General features: G+C 39.9%; 2 protein-coding genes across 2 annotated transcripts in view; one reads left to right on the forward strand and one right to left on the reverse strand.

Annotated features, from left to right (window-relative positions):
* On the forward strand, window positions 1-11,156 carry LOC144446159 (drebrin-like protein B). Its single transcript, XM_078135891.1, has 11 exons — window positions 1-117; window positions 1,315-1,370; window positions 1,861-1,970; window positions 3,497-3,571; window positions 4,088-4,306; window positions 4,528-4,679; window positions 5,676-5,730; window positions 5,874-5,942; window positions 6,397-6,775; window positions 7,279-7,581; window positions 8,469-11,156. Exons 1-11 carry the CDS (start codon window positions 35-37, stop codon window positions 8,603-8,605), a joined length of 1,638 nt encoding a protein of 545 aa, XP_077992017.1. The 5' UTR covers window positions 1-34; the 3' UTR covers window positions 8,606-11,156.
* Window positions 11,013-22,295, reverse strand: part of LOC144446158 (BLOC-3 complex member HPS1-like) — a 22,176-nt gene continuing 10,893 nt past the window's right edge. The window contains exons 13-15 of the mRNA XM_078135890.1: window positions 21,964-22,077; window positions 19,905-19,987; window positions 11,013-13,420 (exon numbers count right to left, since the gene is read on the reverse strand). Of these exons, the coding sequence (XP_077992016.1) occupies window positions 13,243-13,420; window positions 19,905-19,987; window positions 21,964-22,077 (375 nt within the window). The 3' untranslated portion in view covers window positions 11,013-13,242. The remainder of the gene's footprint in view (window positions 13,421-19,904; window positions 19,988-21,963; window positions 22,078-22,295) is intronic.

Consider the following 22,295-nt stretch of genomic DNA (forward strand, 5'->3'; position numbering starts at 1 on the left):
GACGTATAGCGCTTCCCTAACTGAAGCAGGTAACATGGCAATCAGTTTCCTCAAGTATAAATCGGAGCTTGTGAAAGCTTGGAAGGACGTGAGTGATGTTAACAGTGAGACATGTTGGTGAGTATTACGTATGAACAGCTGATATGTTTTCTGTTAAAGCCAAATAACTGATTCATGCCATGAAAGACGGCGAAAGAGCGGAGGGGTGTGACTGAAAATGTGTTCACTTCCGCCTTTGAAGTTTCACAAATTCTATAAAGAATATCAGACTTTTGCAGATTTCTGCACACTCATCCAGTTTGGAAGGGAGTTGCAACACGTTGTGGGTAAATCAGAAAGAAACGCCACGCATAGAACGTAGAAGTTGAGTCAGACTATGATTTACACAGTTTATGTAGTCAACGAACTAACTACTTCCGCAACCAGGTGATGGGTGTTTGTGGCTCCAAACATCTAGGAAGGATCGTGGATGGTAGTACTACTACGACCAATAATACATCCATGATAGGACACTTGGCAGCAGTGTTTTGAGAAGTCGGACAATCGTTACACCACTGACATACTGATGGGTGGGGTGGGGTTGGGGTGTTTGGTTCCACCTGTACCACATAGGCAAACTCTGAATGTTTTGTTTCCAACTCTTACCACACACACACACACACACACACACACACACACACACACACACACACACACACACACACACACACACACACACACACACATATACATACACACACACACACACACACACACATGCACACACACACACACACACACACACACACACACACACAGGTTATGTACAGATTGAGTACCAGGAGTTTGGTTCCACCTGTACCATATTACTAGACTCAGTGAAAGGGGAGGGGGAAGGGAGGGGAAGGGGTTGGTTCCACCTCTACTAGTCTGTGAATGGGCTATAACGGATTGGTTCCAAGTCAATCATAGTAAAATCTGATGTAGTTTACACATCATGATTTCTTTTTGGCTGTTACGTTTACTATCGTTTGTTCTTTTGTGAGCACTCATTACACATCTGACACAAGACCATAGGTTTTCCCAAACTCAATCTCACATTTACGAATAGCCAACCAGAATTCATCGTACAATATAACACTCAACTTTCAAAATTGAAAGGAAGAGAGGATGACCAAACAATAACCCTAACATCGTTGTCTGTGATCTGAAGCACTGTACCCATAGGTTTTGGCATATTATGCATTTTCATTGAGTCAATTCACTTATTACTCTCTTGTGGCTCTGGCTCTATTCTATAATTTGAAATTAAATTAGTCGATTATATTATTTCAGGGCAGTGTTCGGATATGAAGGGAAGACCTATGAACTCAAGGTTGTTGAAACTGGAGGTGAGTTTGTAAAGTAAAACTTCAAGTGAGTTTGTTAATAACGAAATGTGAGTTTGGTATTAAAACTGATGGCAAAATGGTGAAACTGATTGTAGGTTTGTTCACCTGGAAGTGAGTGTATTGACAATCATAAAATCAGCATTTTCAGTGTTTTTTCTAAGAAAATGAAAATGAATAAGTATTATTATATGAGGTGATAGTACAGGAACATTTACATCACTATAAAATAAAACTTTTACATGTACCTACATTGTATAAAATCTAAGTGAACATTGTGAACAATTTGAATATGTGTATCTATGGGATAACACACACACAACTCTCAAAATATATGCAGATATATGCAAATATATGCAATATATATGCTCTCATGTGGCACAGCTTTGGAGATTTTAATGTTTGGTATTCAGGGAACTTGGTTTGAGTCTCTGAGGTGCATTTTACCTTTAAGTGCTTTGAAGTTTATCATATTAATACGTTCTTTTCTCAGATGACCTCGATGAATTGGTGGATGAACTCAGTGGCAGTAAAATTATGTATGCATACTGCAAAGTACAAGATCCAAACACAAGCCTAGCCAAGTTTGTACTCGTAAATTGGGTAAGTTATCATTATTTAATATTTGGGACATTTTATTTTAAAACCAGATATATAAGTCGTTGGTTTCTAGAAAATCTCTTAGATAGCTCATTTTATATCAGTAATAACCATTGCCATTTTGGAGAAAATGCAGCTGTATGTAAGATATAGAACCGACCTTTTTGACCTGGGTACCAATTTAACAAATCACCATATTTGGGCAATATCTTGCCAATTTCCTCCAATCAGATTGGTTTAGAAGTAGGGTGTGATACAAATATAAAAACACTTTCAGTGCCCTCAATGGCAGCCCCTTTTGCCACATCACAGAGTTTACATCACACGTTTGCTAATTTTTTTAAAAAGCATACTTAACATAAAATATCCATGGTGTTAATAATTATTAATTTATTGATAAAATAGACTGGCTCAATAGGGCACTTGCAATCCAGACTGAGCATGCTCAGACACAAAGGACTATGGGATTATCTGTGGTTATCGTAATACCTAATCTGTAGTTACTGATCAAATAAATCTTCCACAACAGTCAGGGTAACTATGAATTGATTGTTTGTGGTTACAAACAATGTATTAACATTGTTTACAATACTAATTGATTAGTATATATTATCACATTTCCCATGATACAACATTCAACATGGCAGGTTTGCATGTTCCCTACTCTGTAATATATTCCATCAAATTATGATTGTGTACAATTCCATCAAATATAGCTAGTGTAGCGTAAATATATATACAAAGTTAGTAGTTGGTATATCATTGTATCAACTAGCAGCCAATGTTCCTTTACATATCTTCCAAAAAATTGTTCTAGCGATATAGAAATTTCGACGAACAGAAAGGTACTTCATATTTGTATTGATTATGAGCTAATCTGTCCTTAAATACATTTGTTTATCATTAGTATTTGAACGCTATGGTTTTTTACGATAAAATCCAATATGGCCGCCACTGAATGCAGCGCTACTTGGAAAGTTGAATCGGAAGTTGTGGAGGTCAACTTTTTTTTATGGTTGCACTGCGTAGGAGCTTAGGGTTATGAGTAGAGATAAAGAGAATGGAAATGCAGTGATGATTTAAAACAAGTATCTGCATACTACTTTACAACCCATAGTATTGGTTACCCAGACCCTCAGACTTCAGCCACCCTCTGCAGACAATACCAATTTCTGTTTTGCCATATATACATACCGGGTACATACATGTCCAACAAATCTTGAACCAAGCTTTTCCAAGTGTGGCGTGTAGTTTTCAGATGTTTCTCCACAGCTAGCTGTAAATGTGCCTCTCTGTGTTTGTTGTCCCTTTAAGTTAGATACTAAATGACTGCACAGTCTCGCTATATTCTGCGATCCACACATTTGAACACCGCATTTCTTTTTAGTCAGAATTGGATCTTTTTAGCATAACATTTAAGTCAATTAATGTCGGACAACAAAACACAATGAAAAAATATTTCAATATTCAACATATATTGCATGTGATATGTCTTTGCTAACTCAGTGTATTATCTCTGTCTTATTTAGGTTGGAGATGGTGCTCCTGCAGAGAGAAAGGGAGTTTGTGCACGCCATAACCGAGATGTTGCCAACTTGTTTAGGGTAAGTGTATTCTGTTCACAGTGTGGCAATCATGTCATTGTCCTGTTGAACTTGTACGATTCTGATTCATGGTTGGCTTAAGCTAAGTTTTGAAAAGTTAAGGTTGTTCATGATTGGATAGTGCACAGGTGTGAAAAATCCAACCTGTTTCCTAATTGGTTTGTATACAGGAATGAAAATCCAAGGTCTTTGTTGATTGGTGTGTGTGCAGGTTTGAAAGTCCAAGATATTTTCTGATTGATTTGTGTAAAGGTATGAAAGTCCAAGATGTTTTGTGATTGGTTTGTGTACAGGAATGAAAGTCTAAGATGGCTCCTCATTGGTTTGTGTACAGATGTGGAAGTCCAAGGGGGTTCCTGATTGGTTTGTGGACAGGCTTGAAAATCTAAGGTTGTTCCTCATTGGTTTGTTTACAGGTGTAAAAGTACAAGGTGGTGTCTGATTGGTTTAAAATGAAATGATGTCTGGATGTAAAAAATAACTGGATGAAAAACATGACTTGTTTGATGATTTCAGGGTGCACATGTGACTATCAACGCTCGTATTGATGAAGATGTCGAAAAGGGTGAACTTGAAACCAAGGTGTCCAAAGCATCAGGTGCTAACTACAGTTTTCACAAAGAGAAAGCAAGACCAATTCCAGAACCAAAACCAGTGGCATCAGTCTACCAAAGGACTCATGCTGCCAGGGAGATTGATGTGAACAAGAAAGACCAATTCTGGGCAAAACAACAGGTAATGTTCTGTACATAATTATCTATCAACGGATCCTCCCAGTACACTGACTTAATAGACATAAAATATTGTCATAGACTCTATGGCAATAATTTGCTGAAGTAATTGTCACTATGAGCATTTACTAATGAAGAATTGAGTATTTGTAGTTCTGAAGTGCTTACACATGAGATGCATTTATTTACACCAGTGTAACTTTATATTGAACGCTTTCTGAACAGAGAGAAGACAAAGACAGAATTACACATGATGCGCAGTCAAAAAGGCAAGAGAGTGAAAAATTAGACCAACAAAGGAGAACGAGAGAAGCCAAAGAAGCTTCGGAGAGGGACAGACAGACAGCAGAGAAAATGAAACATGTACAGGAGATTAGGTAAGACTTATAGGATGACGGACAACTAGGAGTAATAAGACAGATAAGATAAGTAAATTGTTCATTACACTGTAAGATACATCATGTCGCGCTGCCCTCACTGGCCTGCAAAAGAAAGGATGTGTGAGGGCGCCCCATCAGAGTATATCTTAGGGATGATCACACAATGCTGCACAAGTTCAATAAATGAACTTCATTTGTTTAGGACAAAACCCCTCCCCCTCCACCTAAACGAATGCTCAGAAGTGTGACATTGGTACGTTCATGTTTGACGTAAACCATAAAGAAAATTGTAGTTGCCACACCACTATGATTGATGCAATGTAAAAATATGATAAACAACATGTTAAAATACTACTAGAAAGTCAGCACTGTATATCACATTAGAAGTCAATTTTAATCCACTTATCAACATCTTAGTAGTAGTAGATACAGAACATGTTACATTGTGTATCAATGAAGGTGTGAAAGTTTTCAAAATTTGGTGAGAAGTATGAATATGAAGTTCAGCAATCGCATTGATGCCAGATCCCCCCCCCCCCCAAGGAATGAAGTTTGTTTCTTGAGTTTATGTGACATTGTGTGATCGTCCTATACAGACTAGTTGTTTATCAGATTTGACAAAGATTGATAGGTATCATCTCATCTTCTAACCTAGGAACTACTATTTATGAATTACAAGGATGTATTTTTAAAATATACCAGATATTTATTGAAAACCGTTCACTTTTTTCTAATTAACTGAAGTACCTCTTTGATAATTTTTAATGGGATGTGTACACTAGCTTGATGTCTTTATATAAACAATTGTTAATCAAACATTTGTTTGTCAACAAAGCATAGTTTTGTAGTACATTGATAGAGTTTGATTTAGTTGGTAATCACACATAAGCAGATATAAATTATATTGATGAATCTTTTAGTCTGGGGGATTTTCCCATATTCTTTAATTTGTTATATTTCAAAGTTTTTGTCTGTTTCCATGGTTACTTACAGAGCCAAAGAAATACAAGAACAGGAACAAAAGAAAGAAGCTGACAAGAAGAGATGGGTATGTGTATTTATATCAATATATTATATCTAGTTGACTTTAAGATCTTTCAGGTATGGTATAATATATCTGAAGACGTTATCATCTAGGGATAAAGGAATGTGGTAGTAATCAAGTTCATATGTGTTTGTGTTCATAAACAGGAAGACCAGCAAGAAGAAGATGAAAGACAACTTCAGAGTAAACAACCCGGTGGTGGTGGCAAGGCAGCGGTGAGTAATATAAATACTACCAATCTCTGCTACCTATAAAATTTGATAGACTACAGCACCTCAGTGTAGAATCTATCAATCTATGCTATCTATAAACCTTACAGCATTTAGTGTATAAACTTTCTATCACTTTATTAAATACTATATGAATAACAACAATGATAATTTATTCATATAGTGTAATTGTCCAGTCAAACATGTGATCAAAGACGCTTATTGAAAATTGTACATAACACTAAAATATGCACACAAAAATAGTCAAAAGTTGTAATAAAACACTTGAAATAAAAACAAAAAATAGGCAAGTTTTCAGGTGTGATTTAAAAGTGTGTAGGCTTGGCATAATATGAGTTTGAGAGGGAGCTTGCTACACAGAATAGATGCTGCCACACTAAATAGATGATTGTTCTTTGTGTGTGAGAGTTTAGAATGACTTTTCATTTCATACATACAGGAAGCTGCTGCTATGGTAGAACAGAGAGCTTTTGATCCAAAGGCAAGATTTGAACAACAAGCTGCAGCCCCACAACCTATTAGTAGACCACCACCAAGGAAACTTCGTGATGCACCTCCAGGAGCCCCAGCACCCATGCCAGTAAGTGAACCTGCCAGACCACCACCAAGGAGACCAGCAGCAACACCCCCACAACCACCTCCACCTGTTGTGGAACCAGAACCAGAACCAGAACCAGAACCAGTTCCTGAACCAGAACCAGAATACGAATTGGAGCCTACCCCACCATCCCAACCACCTGCTGCTGCCATGGTACCTCCACCAGTGCCATACCGTCAGGATTCAGATGAAGAAGCTGCAGAAGAAGAAGACTGGGGAGGTTTGTACACTATGAATGTGAACAAAATTAGCTATACTGTATGGTTAATCTACTGTGTGTGTGTGTGTGTGTGTGTGTGTGTGTGTGTGTGTGTGTGTGTGTGTGTGTGTGTGTGTGTGTGTGTGTGTGTGTATGTATGTATGTATGTATGTATGTTTGTTTATGTATTTTTTGTATGTGTGTCTGTCTGTCTGTCTGTCTGTCTGTCTGTCTGTCTGTGTGTTTGTAATATGGATGTGTCCATGTGTATGATCTGTGTATACATATAAGTTTGTGCTTGCTAAGTATTTAGTGTGATGTGTGCACCTCTAATGATGCGTGTGAATATTGTGAAAATAAAAAAAATGGTACTACAGCAACTACATTTTAATTATTATTGTATTGATAAAGACCTAAATGGCCGATATGATATGATATGATCGTTTCACCTCCTTCCTTCCCTAACATATCCTGTAGGTCTTACCTGTACTACATGTATGTCTTTTCATTTTTTTACCTAACAGAAGAAGAAACAAGTGACAACATTCCTAAAGCAAGTACTGAAGGCCAGGTTGACAACCAGTATGAACTTGAACCTAGTGAGCCAGAACCTGTATACCAACCTCCACCAGAGGAACCTGAATATCAACCAGAACCAAGCTATCCTGAAGCAGAATATGAAGACACTGCTGTCGTACCGCCACCATCTGCACCACTAGAAGAAACAGAATATGCTGACATTGGCGCACCAACACCACCACAACCACCAGCTGGTGGTGGTGATGACACAGGAGTTTGTGCAAGGGCTGTCTATGACTACCAAGCAGGTAATTTATCATTCCTCCATTGACTACCGCATTTGAATTCATTGTTCTAGCACATCTTAAACTGTACTTTTCTGTGTTATAATTTGTAGTTCACCCAAGTCAGAAGTGTTGTGACTAAAAAGAGATTCATTTCTAACTTACAGGGCATTGATGGCATTGTTCACTGTACACTTTCAAGTTTGACAATAATCCCCACAAAGTTAGGGGGCTTTTCATACCCCTGTCCTACCTTTAGATTCAAGTATCAAATTATGTAAACATGTTAATTTTTGGGTCAAAAGTCAAAAAGCAGTTGAGCTGATTACTGATCAAGGTAGTTTTTAGGTTGAGATGGGTGTTAGTCAAGATAAAGTGATTATGTTGATGATATTCAAATAAGTCTAAAATTGTGACTTTTAGTGAAAAATGAAAATTTAAAAAATACAGGATGAATTAGTCTAATGTTCTATTTCCATTTTCTTATGGGTGTATATTTGATATATAATAACACATGATAGCAAGGGCAATATTGTGATTTATTGCCTGCCGAAGGGATAGTATTCATGATCATAATATTGATGCCCGAGCTGCAGGTGGTGAACAACAATTTTTTATGCACAGAATGTATGAGCAGTAGTCAAAATGATGTCATAGAGCAACATTGCTGCACACAACTGGGCAACATCAAAATAGACAGACCAACATTGCATATCGCACTCATCTGCTATATATCACATTTTCAGCATATCACATGTCCCCGTTCTGGCCAATGACAGCGTCTATAGTATCGGTGAGGTGTAATAAATGTGAATGTTTCAAGGTAAAAAAGGAAATCAACTTTTGTTTGCTACAACCAAGTAAATATTTCATGTATCTCTATCAGAAATATTGTTCTTTTATTTTTTCAGCGGATGAATCAGAAATATCCTTTGACCCTGAGGATGTCATTACAAACATTGAAAAGATCGATTCTGGTTGGTGGCAAGGACAAGCCCCAGATGGCAGCTATGGAATGTTCCCATCAAATTATGTTGACGAGATCTAGGGACTGTGTTCTCACAGAAACAGTTAATCTAACCAGTTTAATTTGCAATATGCAGGTGGATTTTGCTGTTTGTTGCTATCTTTCATAAATAAAGAAAACAATTATATACAAACGTCTATCATAGGTATTTTGATATTAAAAGGATCCGAAGCTTTCTGTACCTGATTGGAGCCTTTACTTTTACCCCAAATGCTCTTTTTATTTATCTTCTCACCACCAGATGTGTCAGCCAATCACAATGATATCATTAGCTATAAATGTAGCTATCGCCAGATGTGTAAGCCAATCAAAATGCCTGTTGGCTGTAAACTTTGATATCACCAGATGTGTAAGCCAATCACAAAGATCCTATTATTTTCTTGACGTGTTAGCCAATGTTTGTGTAATAGCTGTAATGTAGAAATCACCAGATGTGTAAGCCAATCAAAACACCCGGTAGCTATAAACATAGATATCACCAGGTGTGTGAGCCAATGAAAATGCCCAGTAGCTATAAATGTAGATTTCAACAGATGTATAAGCCAATCAAAATGCCTGGTAGCTATAAATGTAGATTTCACCAGATGTGTAAGCCAATCACAATGACCCTATTGACTATAAACATAGACATCATTCACCTGTAACCAAGATTGCTACCATCAAATTCTATTTCCTCTTTAGGATAATATATGACTTTGCTTGCCTTGAAGCCAATGTGTACGGTACATAAAGAACACATGTCTTCCAATTCATGTCTTTAACCACTGTCATATTCTTGTGATGTGTTGCTAGATGCTACAATTGTTCTTAAAGCTTTGGTCATCATTTGAAAGATAATACTCTGTATATCGTTGAGACAACTTCATATTATTTTATCGCTTGTAATGTCAAGATTTGAATATTTGATTGAGAAGTGTTGTAGTTTCCACATACTTAACTTTGCCATGTTTGTCACAGAAGTTTATGTTGATTATTTAGAAAACATTAGTTAACATTGTTGGGCCTAAATATCACCATAAAACTTCCTTATTCAGACATGGCCAACTTTTTATATTTCATGGCAGCAGAAGTAGGAGGGATGGGGTGGGGTGGGGTAGGGTGTTAACATGACCATTAAAAATAATATCTTGTGTTTATTTTGTCATGTTGATATTTAGTAGAAGTCATGCCATGAGTATGATCATGTGATGCAAAAAACAAGTTAAAAGCTTTGATTTGATTTAATTAGGCATTAGATTTTGTCATGAATATTCATAGTCTGATATTACATATGCATGTCTGCTGACTCCCATGAGGCATTGCATGTCTATGGAAAGGATCACCCACTGAACAATGAATGAGGAACAAAATTCTCGGTGATTCGATGTGTAGTTTGAAAAGTTTGAACTCATGAAATGCAAATGACTCGTCAAATTATGAAAATACGTAGGGAAACATCCTATAACATTATATAGGGCAACCAATTCCTAACAAATTTGCAGAAACTAAATAAATTGTGCCTGTATTTAATGTTTGTGATGTTATGATTTCTAATCATGTAAGCTTAGATTACAAACCTCCAAATTCTTAGTCAGTAGAGTTGGAATATTTGCTGGCATTAAATGATTCCAATTTGTAAGTTATTAGAGAATTTCCTTTATTACAGCAGAAATAATAATTGTGTTCAGTTTCTATGGTCAAACATGTTTGATAAGAACCACATTTAACTCAGTAACATCAACAAAAGCTTTGATAAGTAATGTCTGTCGAATAAGGGTTTTTGCGTCTCGTTGCAGATCTCACAAGATATGCAAATATACCTAGCAACAACAGTTGTCAAACATGTGAACATGGACATTCATGGTCAAGCTTTCCCTGTTGCCATGTGTGATGACGTTGAGAATAGTGTTGCCAAGTGTTTGACAATTTCAGCTTGACTGTTGTCATGTTGTTGCTATGGATGCAATGGCTCATACGAGATCTCTTCAGATCTGCCGTGAGATGAAAAACAGTCTATTAGTGTAAGTAATAAGCCACAATGGATGGGCACAAACAGATGTACGGTATAAACTTGATCTGCATTGTTTGAATTTTGCACTTACTGTCTACAGTATGGGATCTGGTTGCACCCACCCAATCACTGTTTACAATTGTATTACATGTACATGCACTATTGTAAGTTGGACAGAGGTTATTCATCTCAGTTTCAGTCGATGTTTCTTGGTTGAATGTGGCTCGTGTCAAATGTACGATCATTGAAACTAAACGCAATTATGATTTCCGCTGTATTTGTTGTCTGTAGTATTTTAATGTTTTAGCTTTAAACTCGGTGGGAATCAGTTATTACAAACAAAAAAATGACAACTTATATAAAAAAAATTCTGTTTGTAGATTGTTTTATTTTATATATAGAAATAAGTACATTTAGATATTTTTTACTCATTGGAGGATTTGTTTTATTAAATCTGTACAAATTGAAATGATCAAATCTGCTATGCAGTGTGACAGAAATAGAAAGTCAATTTGTAGATCTACTTACTGTATAAAACAATATACAGCAGTCATAAATATTGTAATAAACTATCACGGATATTGATAACAATCAACACTGTGCAATAGCAATGTTTCATCATATTATCAAGTTTTTTGAAGCTGCACTAGGTGCAACTGGAAGATTGTTTGGAAATTGTTTAGCTAGATATTATCACTTCCCTCCTAATATGACACTGGTAATCCAGCCTTCAGTTTACTAAGATAGACTACATCTATTATTCTTCAATGTGGTAGATTACACAAGTGGGTGATAGCGGTTCCTCTGCTGTGCAATTCTAATCACTCTGTGATCAAGATAGTGTAAACATTGGAAGTCCCAAAACAGCACTGCATGTTCATGGAACTCTAAATAAACTAGTTTTCAGAGACGTCCCCCTGCTGAGACTATAATTATACCAACACCCATTCAATAGCTTATCACTGTTGCATCAAAATGTTGCAACAATAGTTTTAGTTTGTGTCTATCTTAGTAAACCAAAGGCTGAACTTCCAGAGTAATATCATACAACCCCAACATGGGTAAATGCATTTGTGCAGTTTTACACATAGTACAGAGAATTCAGTAAACATGATTTTTGGGTGTCCACCCAAAATTTAGTGCCCCGATCACTATATCAACCTGTTACTGTTCATCAGAGATTTTGAATAAAGGCTGGAACAGTCTCCCTCCATATCAGTGATGGAGGTACTGTGGCTGGAGCTTCGTTAGAAAAAATTTTGAATACAGAGATAACTCTATTAGGTTCTTTGTACAGTTGTGTACCAAACCAATATAGAGTTTGGCTTGGCACCAGTATGTCTTGTATAAATATTTACTATAACAGGCAATCTAGAAAATAGCCGTTAGTGGAATTCTTGAATCGTCATTTTCTACACCATGTAAATACTGAATATACAGTTCAACTGCTTGTTTCTAAAAAAAAATGTATGCGACAATTCATTCCATTTGGGTGTTTTTTCATAAAAATTAATACAATTGTACATTAGTTATTCATTCAATTTAGAAAAGGCAAAAAAAAAGACTTGATAAATTAGCAGAATTGAAAATAATTTATGACTCATGACTTGATTTTATCTCCTTTTTATCTCCTTTTCATATAATGAGGTATAATTCAGGTTTGGTAGCCAGTGTAACACAGAAAATCAGTCATGGTGACATTCTGGTTCAGATGTGTAATCTCTCTTATATTCTTCTATCATCCTGATTCAGATTCTAAATCTGTAACATCCTCATTCAGATTCAGAATCTCATTGGCATCCTGGTTAAAATTCAGGATTTCTGTATCATGGTTCAGATTCAGAATCTCGGTGATATTCTGGTTAAAATTCAGGTTCTCTATAACATCTTCATTCATATTTAGAATCTAATGACATCCTTGTTTACAAATTCCGGACCTCTGTACAGGGTTTAGATACAGAATTTCTTTGACATTCTTGCCATCCAGCTTTACTATCTCTGTAACATGATGATTTGAATTCAGAATATCTGTAATATTCTCATTCAGATTCAGCATCTCAGTGACATCCTTGTTAAAATTCTGGATTTTTATAACATGGTTCAGATTCAGATTTCTTTGACATCCTTGTTCAGATTCACTATCTCTGTAATATTCAGATTCAGAGTCTCAATGACATCCTGGATAACATTCAGTATCTTGTAACATGGTTCAGATACAGGATTTCTTTGACATCCTTGTTCGACTTCACAATTTCATTGACATGATTTGAATTCAGAACATCTAACATCCTAGTTCAGAATGGTACACAATCTCACTGTAACATCTTCAGTCCGATTCAAGATTCACAATCTTAGTGATATCCAGATTTAGATTCACAATCTGAATCATCCATCAGGTTCACAATCTCTCTGATATCATTATTCAGATTCACAATCACCATGATATCCTCATTCTGATCAACAGTCTCCATGACATCCTGGTTGGTTCAAATTCACAATCTGTGTGATATCCTCATCCAGATTCACAATCTGTGGCATACTGGGTTCAGATTCACAATCTCAGAAAAGAAAATTCGAAGTCAGAGTCCTCGTAACATTATAATTTTGGTTTGATATTCTTTAAAATCACAATTTGAGCATATCAGCCATGAGTGTCAGAGAATATCTGCTAAAGTAAACTAATTGGTGAGTTCAGTTCTCCTGATGTCTCCCACAACTTTGCTGCCAGGTTCTGACAGTGATTGACAACATACTGTACTGGTACAACACCAACATGCATACACATTAACTCATAACAATGTACTGATCCAACCGGAGCATTTGGAAAACACTGGCGTACCATTTTCCTGATTCAAAAAAAAAAACGAGAAAGAAATTCATTACAGACATAAAATTTATGTAATCCATATTTCTGTTCATCGAAAATACTCACCTTTATTATACTACTATTGGGTTACCCTTTTGCTTTTAGCCTAACTTCGCAAAATAAAGTCGTGACCCCTGACCCACCTGTGGCTATCCCATGATGCCCCTTTTCCCTCCAGTACTAAATTTTGCGAGCGAAAGAAGACGTACATTTTCTTCGCTCACGACAAAATAGCCTTTTCAAGCCTTGGTGGATTGTTATAGCTGACTTCTGTGGCACCCAGTCCCTGGAAACCCCAGCTGAGTCCTTTCTTTTATTCTTTTCATTCAATTGTGCTTGTTTTAAGCTTCGCTTTTCTTTATTTGTTCTGTTTGTATTGAGCGGTCGTCTGTTGTGTTCCGTTACACGACCGTTTCAATTTTTTCTGCTTTTGACTATTGTTTAAAGCGTATTTTCAAACCATGCTTCCGAACCAAAAGAAGGGGTCTTGTGGACATGTTTTCCACATGGAGGACCTCCACAAATTTTGCCCTTCTTGTCGGAAGTGTTCCCGTACTTCACCATGCAAAACCGTATGCGGTCATTGGGTAGACGATCAATGGCAGGAATTCGATAAACCTATTGAATCGTCACGTAAACCTAAATCAAAGCAGAGTAAGCGGACCTCCGCTGCTCCGAGCACCGATTTAGATAAATTTTCAGGTAAGTCTTGTGTAAGTGTGGGTTCTCCCACGACAAAACGCCCTTCTGAGGGCGAGGTCTTAACCACAACGGGTTCTGAAGTACGGGTTTCTCGTGGAGCTATGCAGGACTCGTCCGATAAGGGACGTCCTGATACGGGTATTGTTAGTGGAGAGTGTCCTGTAATTACAGACAGCCCCTCTTCCTACAAACCTGATTCTCGTTCTCCGTCTCCGACACCTCAATATAGCGGTCGGTTTCGAGAACCTCCCAGACGAACTGACGTAAACCCTTCGAACCGTCCACATACCGTTCAAGGGTCGTTCAGTGAACGACAAACCATGCCGTCGAATATGCTAGATTCTTCGCGTGGGGTAATACCGGAAGTCAAAAGACGCACTTCCCGCCCTACTGCTAGCGGATCACGTGATCAGTCACCTGATCCTAGGTCGATACCATGGCCTCCTACGGGGACGCTACCATATCCATTCAATGCTATGGGCTACCCACAAGGTGAAACTTCCACAGATTTGGATCCAAGACAAAATCCATTTCCTTGGACTGCCTTTGGCCAACCTACAGGGTTTTGGCCTCCACCTAATTATTGGTCACCTTATGGTTACCCCCCCACCATGGATACCCATCAGTCTAGGGGTCCCTGGGGAGGAGGGGATAGAGGAAGAGAGAGGTCACGGTCGCCTTATGACCGTTCCCAGTGCCACCGTCGTTCACGCAGTCCGCCGGAACGTGACGTAGGGGTACTTCGATTTCGCAGAGATCGCTCTCGTTCCCCACGCCGCTCGCACAGTCCACCGAGGCGCGGGGATCGTAGATCATCGCCTTCACCGAGACGCTCTTCCAGACCACGCATTCCGGTAACGCGTGAAGAGCGTTCTCCCTCGTCTTCACCGACACGTTTCTGCCGCTTACAGGGCGAACGTTTCGGATCTCTATGGAGACGCGATCCCGATGAAATGTCCTTAACGGCCCCAGAGGATCGCGACCTTCTTGGGGGCGCTGGCCATTCGGATGACGATCGGGTTAGACCGCCGCCCTCTGAATCAGAGGGGAGAGCGCCCTCTCCGGAACGCTTTTCTGATATTCCATTTAGTCAATGCGTTGAATGGGTTTATCAACAGTTCCCAGATAAATGTACCCGTCCCACTGCAACGAATTCGGTACAGTCTGAGACAAGCTTAGCGTTGGAGGGCCAACTCGACCAGACGGAGTATCAACCTGCTACACTCCCCCTCTCAGCTATGGTCACTTCAGTACAGGGTAAAGTGTCCTCAGAGGTTTGTGGCAAGGGTCCAGGTCAGCCGCCAATGCGAATGAATAGGTACCCTTGGTTCCGCTATCCAGGGAAACCTTATCGTACCCACGCAACCGATCAACGTGTCAACTTTCCAGAGCTGGACACTGATGCTGATGCTGTTGACCAAGATCGTGATGGCTTTAAGAATACTACCATTGATAATAAGCACTTATCACGGTTAGGAGAAGGATACGCATTATCCCTTCGGATATTCTCCTCTATCGATTGGTTCCTTGCTACTACGGTGTCAGAGATGAGGTCCGCCCATCCTGACTCACAGAAGATATTTCGTCTGATGCAGGTAGTTAATAAAGCACTTAGCCACGTGACTGAGCAGACGACTAGATCACGTGCTGCCTTGTTACTCCTTCAGCGAGATGCTTTTCTACGTCGTAACTCAATTGTGTTGCCAACAGAATTAAGACAGGAAGTTCGTGCAGCACCGATTGATGCACCTTCTCTATTTGCTGGCACTTTAACTTCTATAGCTAACCGTGCCAGCGAAGCAAAGCAGCGGGAGTGTTTGATTTTTGACACTCCCCGTTCGAAACCGCGTACAAACTTCAAACAGTCCCCAGTCAGTAGTAAGTCCCCTGTGACAAACATCTCGCGAGGTTCACAGAGGGGACGAGGACGGGGTAGACAGACTTCCCGAGGCCGTGGTAGAGGCAAGCCTCAGTGGTCTGTGACGAACAAAGACAGCAAACCCGGACCACCCTCAGGGAGGGGTTCAGGTGGTTTCGCGCAACATTCCTGACGGTGCTCCCGTCTTTACCGCCCCTACTGCACCCTCTCAATCAAGCGTAGGGCCAGTAGGGGGAAGGCTCCTGTCATTCGCCAAAGAGTGGCAGCTGATTACCAACGATTCCTTGGTTCTTTCAATAGTAAGAGAGGGTTATCGCCTAGAGTTCGAACGTCACCCACCACTTACAATGTCTCCCTTTGTCACAGTGCTTCCAGACAACAAGCAAAAAAGAGAAGCTCTGTTAGAAGCAATTCAAACCTTAGTCAAAAAAGGGGTAGTCAGACAGGTGAACGCTACCAATGCAGGTCCAGGGTTTTACAACCACCTGTTTTTGGTGCCAAAAAAATCGGGGGGGTGGCGCCCGATTCTGAACCTAACAGCACTGAATCAATTCATGACCGTGTCCAAGTTCAAGATGGAGACCACGCGATCCATTCTCGCCGCTGTTCAGCCAGGGGAATGGATGGCGTCAATCGATCTAAAGGACGCATATTTTCATGTACCGATTCACGATTCATGCCATCGGTTTCTTCGTTTTGCGGTGGACGAGCAGATTTTCGAATATGTTGCTCTTCCCTTCGGCCTTGCGACGGCCCCCAGAATCTTCACTCGTATCATTTTAGCCCCCGTGGCATGGCTACATCAAAGGGGCATTCTGCTTCACCCTTATCTCGACGATTGGCTTCTTCGCAGCATGACTCAAGAAGCCTTAGTTCTTCGGGTTCAAGAGACCCTATCCGTTCTAGTTCGTTTGGGTTTTCTCCCCAATTACGAAAAGTCGCAACTAGTCCCCACACAAGACATGAACTTTGTGGGGATGCATTTTCTAACATACCGAGGTATTGTCTGCCCCCCTCAGGACAGGGTAGACAAGCTAGCGAGTGCCATTCATACGATCCTTCCCAGGCATGCCACTCAGGCAAGGGTAATACTGTCCATCCTAGGGTTGATGAATTCTCTTATAGATCTCACCCCATGGGCACGTTTGCGTATGCGCCCCATCCAATTATACCTATTGGCATTCTGGCGCCCATCATTACACCCCCTCTCTTTCAAGGTTCCTATTCGTCCGTCTCTCCGCTTGCACCTGCTTTGGTGGGTGGACGAGAACAATTTGCTAGAAGGGAGGTCCCTAGTGTATCAAAAGGCGAACCTGTCCCTTTTCACCGATGCTTCGAAAGAGGGATGGGGAGCCCACTGCGACTCCCAGGTGGCCTCAGGTCAGTGGGGGGAGTAACAAGTCAGAGACACATCAACTGGTTAGAACTCAAGGCAGTCTTTCTAGCCCTAGTGCAATTCGAGACTCTGGTGTCGGCTCGCCACGTACTGCTCCACTCCGACAATACGACAGTGGTAGCATATGTAAACAAAATGGGGGGCACAAAGTCACCAGACCTCTGTTATCTGCTTTGGGACATGATGTTTTGGTGCAAAGAGAGGGACATAACTCTAAGAGCACGACATCTCCCCGGCAGACTGAACGGAATCGCCGACGCTCTCTCTCGGCAGAAGAAGGTTCGGCCAACAGAATGGGAGATCCCCCAGGAGGTAGCAAATCAGGTCTTCGCTCACTGGGGAACCCCCCTGCTGGATCTCTTTGCAACTTACCACAACACAAAACTGCCAATGTTCGTAGCTCCAACTCCGGACACAAGGGCAGTAGCGACGGATGCGCTGTCAATCTCATGGGAGGGAATATTAGCGTATGCTTACCCTCCAATAGTGATTCTTCCTCTGGTCCTTCGCAAGGTACAGGAGGAGGATGTAGTCCTTATTCTGATAGCACCGCTATGGCCAAATCGGTCTTGGTTCCCTTGGCTTCTGTCTCTTCTAGTAGATTGCCCAATTCGACTCCCACAGAGGACAGACCTTCTCTCTCAGGGTCGGAGCATTGTTCACCCCAGCCCAGAGATTTTTCGTCTTCACGCATTCAAACTATCGAGAAATCCCTCGTTCAGAAAGGATTTTCTACTGACTCTGCCGCGGTTATCGCAAGACCGCAGCGGGCAAGTACTCTCAGCACTTACAACAGCAAATGGGAACGATTTTGTGATTGGTGTCAGCGAAGGCAGATTGATCCAATCCATATCACTACCAGAGACTTTGCAGACTTCTTGTTAGATCTCTTCAATGTTAAGAAATTTGCTGTAAAGACTATAATGGTATACCGCGCAGCAATTGCATCTACCATTAAGAGTACAGGAGGAAAAGACTTTGGTCAAGATAAAGTCTTATCTAGCATGATTAGGCATTTCCATATCAAGCGTCCTCCTAAACCTATTTCGGTCCCTCAGTGGAATCTGGCATTAGTCCTGAGGGTACTGGAGAAAGCTCCCTTTGAACCTCTGCAATCAGTTTCATTGAGAGCAATGACACTCAAAACAGTCTTCCTCTTGGCCTTAGCGTCAGGCAGAAGACGCAGTGAGATCCATGCTTTGGATGTGAGCAAGGGGAGAATTACCTGGTCTGAATCACAAGTAATTCTCAGGCCTCACCCGTCCTTCTTAGCAAAGAACCAGGTACTGGGGTCCTTTTCTTCCCCCATTACCCTTCTTGCGCTCTCTAATTTGGTAGGTTCTGACAAACAAGAGAGATTACTTTGTCCAGTTCGAGCCATACGTTGGTATTTGCATCGTACCAACTCATTCAGAGGAGAGAGATCACGTCTCTTCATCCCTTATGACCCCGACAACAAGAGCGATTGTTCGGCAGCCATAATTTCTAAGTGGATTATTCAGACAGTCAGATGGGCATACCAGGAAGCATCTGATGATAGTTTAAGGTTATCCCGGGTCACAGCCCATGAAGTTAGAGCCATCTCAACTTCTTGGGCAGTACATGCAGGAATTCCAGTAGCAGAAGTACTCAAAGCTGCTACTTGGCGTTCTCCTAATTCTTTTATAAGCTACTATCTTAGAGATATGGCCCAGGATGCATCTGAATTGCAGTCTCTGGGTCCAGTCTGTGTCAGTCAGCACATTGTATAATTGGGATGTCAGGAACTCCCCCCTCCTAATTGGCTGACAAATTCTAACCCAATAGTAGTATAATAAAGGTGAGTATTTTCGATGAACAGAATTGAAGTTTCTACCGAAACTAATTTCTGTGAAGAGAAAATACTCACCTTTATGTGAATCCCTCCCACCACCCCACAGTTCCTGTTTCGTGTACTTTTCCGTATTTTTGTCTGTTAATATGACAAAATTTAGTACTGGAGGGAAAAGGGGCATCATGGGATAGCCACAGGTGGGTCAGGGGTCACGACTTTATTTTGCGAAGTTAGGCTAAAAGCAAAAGGGTAACCCAATAGTAGTATAATAAAGGTGAGTATTTTCTCTTCACAGAAATTAGTTTCGGTAGAAACTTCAATTATGTCTGCTAATACCCATGATGCAATGGGTGTACCACTGAGAGAACAACTGAGTTGAAAAAGAGTTTCATTTTAGTGTTTCTTGGCAATCAGGTGAAAATTATGTGATGTGAAATTAATGAAACGACTCAAGAACCCAAAGTTTATGAAAATATTTTTTAAAGTTTATTTCCTGGAGTGGTGTTCCCCTTTAATATGATACAGCATTTCTTTGAAATAGAAATGAAAAGGTAAAATTTTTTACAATTTCTAGGATTCTACACTGAGATTAAACGTTGTACACAATTTGAAGTTTTTGAAAAACACTTTCCAAAGGGCTTACTGAAGTTTTTGTTGGTGTTACCGATACTTACCGATAGAAGTGTCCACTCAGTATACCAGGTGGGGGACCATCTGGGTCAACCTTTGGTGGGTGTTGCATTGGTAATGGATTACCCTGTACAAAACCAAATATAGAATAAATCAATCAATCAATCAATCAATCAATCAATCAATCAATCAATCAATCAATCAATCAAATGCCAGTGTCCAATTTGACATCATTCAGAGATGCTGTACAGTTCAAAGGTTCTTGAAAACAGATAGCTCTTTCTGAAGGTGTTAGCTGTATAAAACCATATGAGGTGCTATTGGTACACAGTGCATTGGGAACCAATACCAGGTGTTTTTGGTATGCAGTGCATTGCACAACCAATACCAGGTGTTTTTGGTATGCAGTGCATTGCACAACCAATACTACACATTCTTGATACACGCAGTATTGGGAAACCAATACATGGTGTGATTGGTACATGGTGTATTGGTTCACCAATACTAGGTGTAATTGATACACAGTGCATTGGGCAATCAATACCAGATGTGATTGTTGCATAAAGCAGCATATTGATTGGATTAGCATAATAACTACTGATTTGGAGAGTTACCATTGGATCCTCAAACCAATACCAGGTGTGATTGGTGCATAAAGCAGCATATTGATTGGATTAGCATAATAACTACTGATTTGGAGACTTACCATTGGATCCTCAAACCAATACCAGGTGTGATTGGTGCATAAAGCGGTATGCTGAGTGGATTAGCACAGGGTTCGTACACTCAAAGCAAAACAAAATTCCAGGACTTTCCAGGGGTTTTTCGTCAGTTTTCCAGGGGTATTCATATTGATTTTGGCCATTTTCCAGGGGTGTTGACACTAAAGTATATTTTTTGAATGACATCTAATTGTCTGATGTGGACGAGAAAAATCAGCAACAGTTCCCATATGTCACAAAAATTTTTTAAAGGCAATCGACACTATGCAAGATAGTGGTTTCAAAACCACGTTTACACGCTAAGATTAACGGAGAAACCTCTGTCCCTAAGTAGCCGTTTCGTCAAGCTAGTGCATTGATCGTGTAAGATTGAGTCGCAGCATTCGTCAGTCTAATTCAGACATATCCAGAAAAATAAATCAAAAACTAAAGTTTGTCCTCATTATTGTTTGGTTTGATGTAACTAGATTTATAAGCCGCCTAAAATAATTTTTTTCTTCAAAATTTTGAATAAAAACGTCATTTACGTAACGAAATTTCGAGCTATGAATAACTGAATACATTCATCGCTTGCGTCTCGATGTTTATGTACTGATGCCACGAGTTGCGGAACATCGCGATTTCAACTCAACTTGACAATTGACGAATGTTACTGTACCGGCGACAACATAAAACAGTAGTTTATTCTTTTAGAACATGTAACACAAATACCCATTTATCGACAAAATAAAAGTCACAACCGTACTTCCACAACCCGGAAATTCAACTGCACTTCCCTAGGCCCTAACCCTAGCTTGTAGTATCAGTCGACTCGTGCGCCGAACTTGTAACAATTTCTAATCGAGGTTGATGATGCTTTGATACTCGCTACAGTGTTACGATAATCTTGTTAACAGACCTACTGTACATGTTACCCCGGCCGGGACTGTTACAATATCATGTCCCTGAAATGACGACTGGGAGATGTACGGAGTAGCAATATATGCAAGATCGAAAGAAACACTGCGGCGCCCATTCAACTAATACGCACGGTCTGTGGGGCAAAGTGTCTCGTGGAACGATCGCTTGACTGTCTGGGTTCAATCGGCGTGAATTTTGATTCATCACCCAGCGTGGCGAATGACTTTGAAAATATTTTCGCGATTTCACATTTACGAGATTCAGAATCATATGAATGGGTGGCTCGAGCACGGACATGACGATCGTCAATATTAATCGATCGATTGAACATGATCATTTTCCAGGGTTTTCCAGGGGTAGGGCGCATTTTTCCAGGGTTTTCCAGGGTTTTCCAGGGAGGGTTTGAAATTCCAGGGTTTTCCAGGGTTTTCCAGGACCGTGCGAACCCTGTAGCATAATAACTACTGATTTGGAGACTTACCATTGGATCCTCAAACCAGATGAAGTATGAATAATAATAATCACCATCTCTTCTCAACAATGATGTAAAACCTCTTTGTAGATACTTCTGTGAGGTCTTGGCCAATTCCCAAATCTTGAAAGAAAATTTGAAAATGTTGACACAAGAAATGTTAGGAAAGCAAATATTTTGTGACATAGTCTGAACTTTTCAGCAAATACTGAATCTTAGAATTGCTGACTATGAAGTAGAACTGTAACATTAAAAATGGCATAGTATATCTTGACAATATGTATTGCAGTCGTTGTAACTCTCTACATTTGAATTTTATAATTTAGTCTTTGAACTTTTAT

This window comes from Glandiceps talaboti, chromosome 15 (assembly GCF_964340395.1).
Source record: "Glandiceps talaboti chromosome 15, keGlaTala1.1, whole genome shotgun sequence".
In the NCBI taxonomy this organism is placed as follows: Eukaryota; Metazoa; Hemichordata; class Enteropneusta; family Spengelidae; genus Glandiceps; species Glandiceps talaboti.